The sequence below is a fragment of the Colletotrichum jinshuiense genome, chromosome 2 (assembly GCF_051148585.1).
Source record: "Colletotrichum jinshuiense chromosome 2, complete sequence".
Lineage (NCBI taxonomy): Eukaryota > Fungi > Ascomycota > Sordariomycetes > Glomerellales > Glomerellaceae > Colletotrichum > Colletotrichum jinshuiense.
In genome coordinates this window covers 497,449-508,329 of record NC_139309.1, presented here as the reverse complement: position 1 = coordinate 508,329, position 10,881 = coordinate 497,449, and the positions used below count along the sequence as shown (strand labels likewise).

The window sequence follows — 10,881 nt, the reverse complement described above, 5'->3', positions numbered from 1 at the left end:
AGGAAAAAAAAGGTTGACATATCCTCCATACGGGCATAACACGTGTGATGACCTCCTTCAGGGCGCGGGTGGTGTTGGCGGTGCAGCTGCTGTCTCTGGCTCAGCCGCAGCCCCTGTGCCGTTGGCATCCCCTGGCTCTTCCTCTTCCTCTTCTTCCTCTTCCACCTCTTCGTATTCGACTTCCTCCTCCTCGTCCTCCCCAGCGACGACACCATTCTGCCTTTCCCAGACTTGCCTCCTGATCATATCGTCCTTGGCCTTCCGGGCCCTTTCCACCTCTTCGAAGCCACCAGACTTCTTCAACTTGCCTTCCTCGACGAAGTTCGAGAGCTCTCTCTGCAGCTCATTGCCTTTTCGACCCTCAAGCTCCTTCTGTCTCAACTTCTCCGCTCTCTCAATAGCTTCAAGTCGGTTCTCATGGTTGGGCTGCAGTGCCCTCACCTCCCCCAGAACGCCATCCTTCGCAGCATTCGGGTCAAGGCTATTTCCGAGGCTGTTTAGTCCCTTGGAAAAGTTGCGAGCAGTGCCAGCACTGGCAGTAGAGCCGTTGTCCTTCAGCTGTTCCTTGGTGGCTTGCTCGACCAGTGCAAACGTCTCCGAAGCCTTCTCCAGATCGTCCTGCAGATCGACCATGAGGTCCTCCATAAGGCGCAGCTCATCGCGGCCCTTGCACACATCCTCGAGCTCCTTCTCCCAGATCTTAGTCCAGATGGGCTTCTCATCCTTCATGTACTCCTCCACCTTCTTAAGCTCCTTGTTGAGTTTGGTAATGTCCATGGCGACGGTCTCTAGTTGCCTAGGCAGCGGTCGCACACCACGGTGTACCACGTCCTTCCGAAGGTCCTCCACCAAATCCTGCAAGTCGTCAACCTTCGCGACCAACCGGTCGGAATCAACGTTGAGCTGCTCGCGGCCCTTGGTAACGTAGGCATGGCCGGTGTCGCCCTCAATGCTAGGGACAGAGGCCTTGACCACCGCCGCCTTGACGTTGCTTGCCTTGCTACGAAGGGCAGACATGGAGCCTTGAATGTCCGATTGGAAGTTGGCGTAGGCCTGCCGCATGACCGCCAAGTCACGACGGAGGGTTTGAATTTCTGCCAAATGCCCAGATGCAAGTTTACGGCCGCCTGCAACGCCAAGAGACTTCGATCCGTCGGCAGGCAGAGAAACGGCAGGAGGTGCTGCAGCGAGTTTCGCCATTTCTGTAACCGCCTCTTGCTGACGTTCCGAAACTCTCTGGATCGCCAAACCCTGGTCATCCACATTCTGCTTCACATCCTGTACAATCTTCTTCAATTGCCCGATGCCCTCGTCAATGTGGCGCTTGACTTCGTCGAGTGGCTCAACATTCAAAACCAGGACTGTTCGATCCTTGATGTCTGAGAGGTCCTCCAGTTCGTGCCTGACACCCGAGACAGGATCTTGGATATATATTTCCGGCAGGTCAGCGCCGTTGGCCTGGGTGTTCCAGGAGAACTTCTCGATGAACGCCAGCTGGAGGCGTCCGATAGAAAGCTCGCTATAACCCTCGGGCAGTACGAATTTCTTGACTTTGGACTTGTACTGCAAGAACAGTGTCAAGTCGGTAGTCAATGGCGGGGATTGCTCGTGAAGGAAGCTTCCACCTGGCTTCTTTTCGGGTGTCTTTACCCTTGGTAACTCCTTCGGCTCATCTTTGCTCGGTGGCTCGGGCTTCCGCTCGTCGTCAGGAGACATGATAGGGAGATCATCGCTAAGAGGGCCTTTTAGAGTAGCGCTTGGCTTGGGATATTTGTCTTCGGGGGTCTGGATCGTGGGACTTTCAGGCCTGCCTCCTGATAGCTCTGCCACTGTCTGCTCGTTGACACGGACAGGAGCCCTGGCAGGTGACGTGTCCAGCTGCGGCTGCTTTGATGCGCGATTTTGACGAAGAGTCTCTCGTGTCTGGACAGCACGCAAAGACTCCCGTACCTCGCCTCGGCCACGGTTAGGTATAGGAGAGTTTTGCGACGGCAACATGGGCACGCCATTCATAGCACTGCCCAGATGCTTAGATATTTGATACTGCGAGTATCGACGAGAAGCTCTTCTCTCCAAGTCACCTCCTTTCTGCAGAGCAGCGAACGCACTTGATTGCTGCTTTGGCGGCGGCGGCGGCGGTGGTGGGAAAGAGTCAGCATTAATCTCTCCGGACGGCGCAGAGGGCATCGACGTCTCGTCACCGGGGTACGGTGGCATAACTGGGATGTTCTGCATCGTGGTACTGGACATGGATGACTGCTCCGAGTTGACAGAACCGCGGGATTGGTCCTTCGAGGGCAAAAAGCGACGGCTAGGAGACGTGGCTGATGGCGTACCGGCTGATTGGGATGATTCTCGCTGCACGTCTGGTCGGTAGCCGTTTTGTATGCCCTCCTCGAGCAGATTCGTCAGACCAGTATTCGTGCTACCGATTGTACTCGTGCTCGTCGTCCGCTCGGGTGCACCAGCTGAACCACCGCTTTCCCTATCTTTTGGTTGCTTTTGCCGCAGCTTCTGTTGTTTGCGCTTCAGACCGTGGAGCAGGTTGATAATAATGTCCCGAATGCGCGGAAGGTATTTCTCCAAGCTCTCTGTGCTCGCTTCCTGGCTCAAGGTGGCCTCTAGGATACTTCGTAGTGATTCGGGCACATTACCCAGGTCGGAGGTATCGACGTTGATAGCCGTGAATGCCCGACAAGCCATGTTGAATTCGTATCCCAGTCTCACATATACATCGGAGACCTGACCATCAGTGGCCTGGCCGCGCGACCATTGTGTCAGAGTCTCCAGAAGCTGCTTTGTCGCAACCAACAAATGGGTGACACTCTTTTCGATTTGCGATAGAGGCATGGCTGAGCTAGTAGAGTTCTGTCGAGCAATCCTTGGTCAGTCACTTGCATGGTAACAGACGGAACAACGTCACGGGAACGCGTTGCGAAGGCCATCGGAACAGGTGGTAGCCCGAGAGTGATCCCATGGTCGTTGGAATGAGTAGTCGGACTCACATTTGATCTCCGCATCCCATTTGGCGGGGCGGATCGGTTGGAGGCGTTGGAGGCCCGAGGCTGCATCCCGGTGCCGGGTGATATCGAGCGTACTGGCACATTTGGCGGGGGCCCAGGCTCGACACCTGGGGAGCGCCGTTGCATGCGCTGCGAAGGGCCTGGTGCCTGCATCATATCCCAGGTTTGCAGTCTATGTTTCGCGATTCTCTCGTCCTCCTTTTACTTGCTTATCCCCTGACAGCTTCTCCAGTGCAGGATACTCAAAAAGAAAAATGTATGGTCGTTCGTGGAAATCGGGCGTTCGACTCGGTGGCAGCTATTCGAGAAGGGAGCTATCAATCATCCTCCAGGAAGAGACAACAGGTGCGATATTTGCTGATGTGCCAAGGTGTATGTATGTGCGTATGGCAAGATGTCGAGCTTCGCTCATCCGATACCGAGTCCACGGACGGGGAGATACGGCGGGCGGCGGTAGGGGGATCGTCCGGCTCGGCTCAGCAAAGGATATGGGTTATATGCGAAATGGAGCTGTGGAGGCAACAGCAATACGCGTCCTTGGAGCGAGTATTTGCGCTTTCGACGTCGTCACTGTTGTCGTTGTCGTCCGTACGAGTTCGGGCGCGCAGGTGTCGTAGAGTAAAAAAAGCTGATGACTGTGAGTTCCAGACGAGCGCAAAGCAATTACGAGGTGAATTTCAGGTGAGTATGTATGTACGAGGTACAAGTTGCAGCACGTATATGCAATGTCGAACCGTGTTCGGAAAGCGGAGAGTCTAGCCGCCTTTTCGGCCCAAGACCCAGAATCCAAGCCCAAGGCCTGAAGCCCGCTGGAGAAACCACACACACTTTCCCCCCTTGCCTTCCATTGCCATGCCTTGCCCTTTGCACCCTGTTCGCGGCCGACCCCCCCAGTTACTCGTCACCAGCGCGCCAGTGTTGGGTATGCCACCAGGACCCAGTCTGCTGCCCGTCACCTCATCCTGATAGTGGAGCAGCGGCTCGCTCCCTCCCACTGGCTCTCTCAGTGGCTTGACTTCCCTGTAGCCGAGGACGCACGTGCCCCTTTACCAGCCACCCGATATGCCGAACGTACCTTGAGCTGCACACCTTCCAGTCTCGTCCATCCATCTCATCACAATATATCATCATCTTGAGCCGAATATTCAATCTCAATGATGAAACACTCTGGAATGTTTCAAAACAACCACAGTCTGTGTTATACGGGGCGGGGTATAACCTCGGAATTCCAATCCCCATACTGAATGAAGGGATCCACGGGACATCTAAACCTCATTACAGTGGTTTTTGACTCTCTGTCCAGTTACAGTCGTCCGGGCGTTGCTTCAACTAACTCGAGGTATCGGCTTTCTGCAGACGCCCAGATGGGGAAAATGCCAACGAAGACATGGTCAGTGCATCCAAGCTTCCACTGTCAATCAACTCAAAGGACGTTCGCTCGAGGTCCTAACCCTGCGGGTCATTGTTAGAGGAAGATGAGTCTGGCGTTTCAATGATCCCTCTAGACCGGGCTCTCCATGACTCGGGCGCATCATTACATCACGACCTGCAGTGCTAAGGCGAGCCTTTTGGTTCATTCTGCTCATATTCTCCGTGATCTACACAACGAACCACTGACTTCTTGCACATCACCTGGTATTGGTTGCATCACTTGGCTACCTCTCCAGCTGACAGGCGCTACGCCACATGCAAACATTGAGATTGCCTTCCATCCGGTGGCAGGGGTGACTCTTACGGAATAAAGCATAAACCATGGGAAGCAGGGTCCTAAACCCAACTCCAAACCTACCATGCTACGTTCGACTCTGCAAATAACTCCGCCACACCTCGCGTGATCAAGGCGCCGGCAACTTGCGCATGAAGAAAAACGAGTGCACCATGGCAGCCGCCAATGGATGGGGCACCCACGGTGTCTCGAGCTGGGCGTGCCTCGTTATCGATGTCGCAATGGTGGTCTGTGGTGGTGAACATGCATGTAGGTAGTCGTGCATCAGTTCGTCCGTTAGCCGTTGCACTTTTTCCATGCGGGGGAATATGTCCTTTTCGAGTTCCTCGATCCTTCGGTCCAGAACTTCGGGTGTACCGCCTTCAGTCACAGCACTGACAATGGCATTCGCCAGCTTCATCGCGTCCTCAAATGCGACATTGACGCCTTCGCCGGCAAAAGGCATCATCAAATGTGCTGCATCTACAATAACCGTTACGCCGCGACGGTGCGGCCACTTGAAGCCAACGGGAATTATGTAGAGCGATATTGGTAACCACTTGCCCGCCGTTTTAATGATGGTGTCGGTCAGTTCCGGTCTCCAATTCTGATACTGAACAAGCAAGCCCTTCTTCACTGTCCCGAGGTCTCTTGAGTTATATCTACATGTATCAGGAGACGCCCAGTCTTCGCTGCAGCCTGCCATCAACGCATACATGCTCAAGCTTACGTCGCCCATTTGCTGAATCAAAAGTCGTCTGCCGTTACTGTTGGCAAAGGTGCTGCCTCTGTTGACAATCTTACAGATTTTGGGAGCGGTTTCGGCCGCATTGGGAATTCTCATGTCGCACAGCCCGATTCCAGCCCATGACGGCCTGGCTTCTGATGCCAGTAAGTCGCAGACCTTGCTCCATGCACCATCTGCACCAACCATGAGGTCGAAGCCGGATATAGTGGCCTGTTAAAAACGACAGCGCCGTCTTGATCATTTTGAGACGATATCCCCAGTTGATCGTGCCCTCGGGAAGTGATTCGGCGAGACGCTCACGTAACTTGGGCCGGTCGATTTCTGACCGTTCCTCTATCAATCTGCCGGGACCCGTTGCAGACTCGACGAACCAGGGCTAGTTAGACTTATCGACGATGGCCATGTATTGGTCATCGTATCTCGCATGACTTTAGAAATTGGCCGAAAAGACCGGCCTCCTTCAACGCGGCCAACCCAATTTCGGTGTGCAAGTCTAAGGTTCCATCCTGCGACCGAAAGTCTGGCGAGGCTTCACTCTAGAAGACGGTCGCTGGGATGTTAAGCAAGTGTAAAAGGCGTGCTAGCAGATATCCTATTGTTGCGTGTTAATGATTGAGTGGACAAATGGTGAAATTGCAAGGCATGTCAGGCAAACGCGGTGTAAATGATTGTACACTAAGAGCACAACTTACCGGCAGGTCCTGCTCCAGCAATCGCTATTTTGAGATTTGGCACTATAGAACATGGACGCAATGGAGAACAGGTTGTTGATTTCCGATTTCCCTGTCAAGCGGCGTGCAATGCACACATTCTCTTGGATAAATGAGAGCGAGGGTGCTAGATAACGACTTGCAACGCTTGGAGGAGAGACGCGCAATGATGTCTCAATAAAAAAGAAGGCACGGGACAGTGGAATGAAGCTTGCGTTGATTTGGGCTTACGTACATACCGTCAGACTCGGGGCTGAATTTGAGTTGCTGGCGGTGTTTGTCTTGTTACCTGTAGTCAGGTTCAGTACCATAGAGGTCAATGAAGCCAGGAAAGGCGTAACGTTCTCGCACTCACATTCGCTGGCGATGAGAAGGTGCGGCGCGGTTGGTTTACATGCCCCAACCTCTGGATAGTGGCATGTTTGTCTAGAGCAACGGGTATTCGGTGATTATTCCTACACCGCTCGACAACTGAGGACCAGGGCATGGATGCTCAAAGACCCGAGTCTACAAGGCTTCAAGAGTTGACATAACGATGATAGAGGATGGCATGGTATCGGGCCAGTTCAATCGCTCTGTCAGCCTATAAGTCACACAGACACTCTTCAATCAAGGCAGCCTGGAAAACGCATCACAAAGCGAGTTCAAGGCCCCGCTTCTTAGGCAATGGAACACACGAACACTGTTTATTCCCTATACCCTGCTGCGATGTGTAAGAAGGAAATAAATCCAATCGACGAAAAGGCCATTCGTGAGGAGCACGAGAAGATGAGGGAGCTGCAAAACCGATTAATGGGTGATGAAAGTACGTCTGCGAACGGCCCTGCCATCTTATCTTTTTCAAGTCCGGGCCGAGTTGCTGCGAATGTCTGGGCAGTGGAGCCTCAAGAGTGTCTGCCTGAGGCCACACAGGCATCGAACTCGGAGCTTGCGCTTCGGGAATCTAGAAACCTTCAATTGGCATCACACCCCCGAGCTCCCCCATAACCACGTTCATCAACCCATCAAACAACCGCCAAAATGGTCTTCGCCTGGAAAGCCGCCGGTCTCACGTGAGTCAATTGACGATCTCAACATTTGCACCCTTTCCCAATGGGCCACGCCGTCACGAACGAAGTCTGGAGAGGAAGAAAACGCTAACCCGGCAATCCCCGATTTCCAGCTACAACCGCTACCTCGCCGTCGCCTCGCGCGTCGTGCGTCGCAGCCTGAAGGAGGACAAGAGAATCATCGCCGAGCGCCGTGGAGAGATGGAGCTCCGTTTCGCCAAGTGGGAGGTGAGAACGAACCCAATACAAACGCAATGAGATGTCGGAAGGGAACAACAAACACTGACTGAAATACCGCATTGTAGAACGGCAAGCAGGGCGAGGCCAAGCCCCTGGCTCAGGCCACCGTTGCCGTCCCTCCTACCTCCTCTTAAATCGACTCGTTTTTGCCCGAAGAACTAGATGTAGCGTGTGAGAGAAGGGGGAAAAGCATCCGAGGCTATCGAAAGATAGATGGGAATGGAGGAAGTGAATGCACGCCCCTCCGGGTCCCCGCCGGCTCCTAGGCAGTGAGCTGCTGTATCATATCCAAAGTGGCATAAAAATCTATCAATTCGAGTGCCATCGTAGTCCTGTGATTTACTTTTGCATTTTTTTGGGGGGTGAACTGGGAATTGAGTGATGCGATGTCGGGGCGAGTGACTGTATGCTCGACGTCGGCCATAATGTTGGGCGTGCTCCTCTACCGACCCAAATTTGCCCGCCGCCGGACAAACTCGGTTGTGATCGATCCATGTTTCCGTTGCAAGTACTTCGCAGCAACATCCAGTTCGTAATTCATCACACACGCTGAAAAGACAATCGCTACGATTCCGCTCCCAAACTGTCATTAATATCGATATCGTGCCTCGACTGAGACGACATCTGCGTTCCTCGGCTGCCCTTTTTTAAAGCCGGCGTATCCATGTCTGGACCCAAAGTCACTGTGACCTCACTAAAACTGCACTCAACACAGTCACCCAACAGCCTCATGAGGCGCGTTTGCTGAGATGGCCATCCCATCCGGTTTTGGTGTGTCTGATGGTAACGACTCATCCCGACAACCCTTGTATCTCTCATCACTCACCATCCACAGACATTTCACGGCTTTCGCTTGAGCAGGGGCGTGAACCCCCACCACCACCGCCGCCGCCGCCCAAGATTTCCAGTGACGGCATCGTCGCATTTGATATCACGTCGAAGTTCACAACAGCCGCTGCATGTAAGCCGCAAGAATCTGAGATGTGATAAGAAAGTGAAGCAGACACTTATCTTTTCCGTAGCGCTTTCCCCCGGCGAGCTAGTCAAGGATGGCTTCTTCACCCTGTTCGAGTCCGTTGGGGCTCTTGAGGTATGTCATTGAGGGGTTTGGCGATGGTCATGGATCACCTACTGATGGCGACTTCAGATCATGGACCCGAAAATGGACAGCGGGTGTTTGGAGGCCGAGGACTCGCTCGACGTAGATTACGACGTGTCACGCCCCCTCCTCCCCGAGGAAGTTCTTGGCATAATCGACCAGCTGCTGTGCCATGAGGTTAGTATCCCAGCCTCGTTTCCCGTCCTCTAATTAAGTTGATTGCAGATGGCCTGGCATGTTGGATACCCTCTTTCTCAGACTCTGTTCACGAGCATGTACGTCGAGTCGATTCTCATGCCTAACCCGACTACCATCGACGACGCCCACTTCATTAGAAACGCCAATGGCACACCGCCATCACCCATGCACGCCGTTCTCCGTGCATATTGCCTGGGGTTGTTGAAGACTTGCGGCAACGTCAACGAGAGGATAAAGAACGAGCACTACTACGAGGTAGGTCTTGCCACGTCTTCACGCGGTTGACGCGCTGACCGCCAATGCAGGAGGAAGACTTCGTCACGAATACCTATAACAGGATTCTTCTGGACGACTTTAGCATAGAATCCGTACGGGACGTCCTAAAGGACGCGAGCTTCATTCTGCGGCAACTCTCAGACTCAATACCTAAAGAAATCATTGACGCCCTCAACACTAGACTACTGTTTCGATACACGCTTCTTGCAGCCATCGACCACACGCAGTACCGGACAGACCCTGACCTGATTAGAGGTCCTTGGAAGGAAGCCCATGATATGCTCCCGGGCATTAAAAGCACCCATGCTCTAGGAAAGCCTGTTCCTGAGGCCTGCAGCGCCAAGCTCCAGCGCAAACTTGCTAGCACAATGCCTCCGCGACCTATCGTTGAGATTAGTTTCGAAGACGCCTTTGGGCACCTGACAAGAATGCTTGGTGACGGGATAGGAGTTGTGGGAGTCCTCGAATACACAGACTCTATCTGTCTCCAGGTACATGCTTACATCTCCACCTACCTGGATCATCGTCGCCGTTACTAACGACTCAACCAGACATACGTGTCGACGTTTCAAGCAAAGAAACCTCAGCCTCTAATTTTCGTTCGCACTCTTCTCCAGAGCTTCCTTTTCAAGGACATGGAGGTCCTGGGCCACAAGAGCATCCGCCAGCTCCTCGATGACGACTTCGCCATTGTCTCTCTCCCCAACAGCCTTCTCCTCGACCGCGCCAACGACGAAATTGAGGTCATCCAGGACCCGCGCTTCACCATCGCAAACCAGATGGAGGTCTTCCGCCAGCGCGCTGCCCAGCCGTACCTTGATATCCTTCGCACCTTCTGCCAGAACAGGTGCCGTGTCCGCAGGACCCTCTGCCACATCGTCCGCGATTGGGAGAACTTGCAGTTTGACGCCGAGGACATTGACCAGATCATACAGAACCAAATCAAGGAGCAGCCCCTGGTTTACCAGTCCGCCGCCGGTCCCATCGAGACATATTCCCTGCCACTGTCGTCGTGGGCGTACCTGTACAAAGTGAAGCAGATGGAGTGGATCGTCCAGCTCGGCTTCGAGCTCGAGGTCTACCAGCCGGACGAGCTGGCAGGCATGTACTGGTACCTGAACTACCTTGCCAAAAACCGCCTCCAGCATGTCGAGCGCATCAAGTCCTTTGTCGTCCGGAGCCTCAATCAGGACCGCTCGGACAGACAGCGCCTCACGCCGGCCGCAGAGGCGCAGTACACTAAGTCGCTGGCTTTCCTCCGCCTGACGCTCCTCGACGCCGCCGTCACGGAGAGTCTTGCCGACGCCCTCTGCTGCCTCTGTACGGTCCTTCACCGCCTGGGTCTCGTCAAGCCTCCTCCCCGGCCTTACAGCACCGACGAGCTCCGCTACGAGCTGCGGATGAAGCCCTTCTCCGCCATCGGTCTACCCTCTCTACCGTCATTCGACGAGTTCACCAACGGTACCCAGCAGTCAGACGTCTCGACCAGCGAACTCCTCGAACTGGCTGACAGAGCCATCGCGGGCGCCAAGAAGGGATTCGAGGTCATCAGCAAGTTCCCGGACACAGAGGCCTTCTCGGTGGGATCACATGACCGCTGGGTGCCGATGGTGAAGAACGGGCTGAAGTCGTGCATCGCTACGGGGCTGGCGGTCTCGGTTATTCGAAAGGCGCTAGAAAAGTCGGGCGAAGGCGGGGATCTGAAGCTCAAGGCCGAGGTGCCGACTCCTGAAAAATCCTACCATGAGTGGTGGATTGTTCCGCGAATCACACCCGTCTGAGGAGGGTTCGGTGAAATAGGCCGAGGCATAGCATAGATACGTAGTGGACAAT

At 54.1% G+C, this 10,881-nt stretch overlaps 4 protein-coding genes across 4 annotated transcripts; 2 read left to right on the top strand and 2 right to left on the bottom strand.

Annotated features, from left to right (window-relative positions):
• Nucleotides 1-57: 57 nt before the first annotated feature.
• Nucleotides 58-3,176, bottom strand: EsH8_II_000148 (actin interacting protein 3-domain-containing protein; the record flags this gene model as incomplete). Its single annotated transcript, XM_083263446.1, has 2 exons — nt 58-2,868; nt 3,006-3,176. The coding sequence occupies 2 exons, from the start codon at nt 3,174-3,176 to the stop codon at nt 58-60; spliced, it is 2,982 nt and encodes a 993-aa protein (XP_083120768.1).
• A 1,682-nt stretch (nt 3,177-4,858) lies between these two features.
• Nucleotides 4,859-5,662, bottom strand: EsH8_II_000147 (FAD-dependent oxidoreductase; the record flags this gene model as incomplete). The annotated part of the gene is made up of 1 exon (XM_083263445.1): nt 4,859-5,662. The coding sequence occupies one exon, from the start codon at nt 5,660-5,662 to the stop codon at nt 4,859-4,861; it is 804 nt and encodes a 267-aa protein (XP_083120767.1).
• A 1,544-nt stretch (nt 5,663-7,206) lies between these two features.
• EsH8_II_000146 (F1F0 ATP synthase subunit epsilon) lies at nt 7,207-7,609 on the top strand (the record flags this gene model as incomplete). Its single annotated transcript, XM_083263444.1, has 3 exons — nt 7,207-7,238; nt 7,349-7,463; nt 7,541-7,609. The coding sequence occupies 3 exons, from the start codon at nt 7,207-7,209 to the stop codon at nt 7,607-7,609; spliced, it is 216 nt and encodes a 71-aa protein (XP_083120766.1).
• Nucleotides 7,610-8,224: 615 nt separating this feature from the next.
• EsH8_II_000145 (Mak10 subunit, NatC N-terminal acetyltransferase-domain-containing protein) lies at nt 8,225-10,829 on the top strand (the record flags this gene model as incomplete). The annotated part of the gene is made up of 7 exons (XM_083263443.1): nt 8,225-8,246; nt 8,311-8,436; nt 8,498-8,565; nt 8,623-8,751; nt 8,800-9,027; nt 9,078-9,539; nt 9,600-10,829. The coding sequence occupies 7 exons, from the start codon at nt 8,225-8,227 to the stop codon at nt 10,827-10,829; spliced, it is 2,265 nt and encodes a 754-aa protein (XP_083120765.1).
• Between the last annotated feature and the right edge of the window lie 52 nt (nt 10,830-10,881).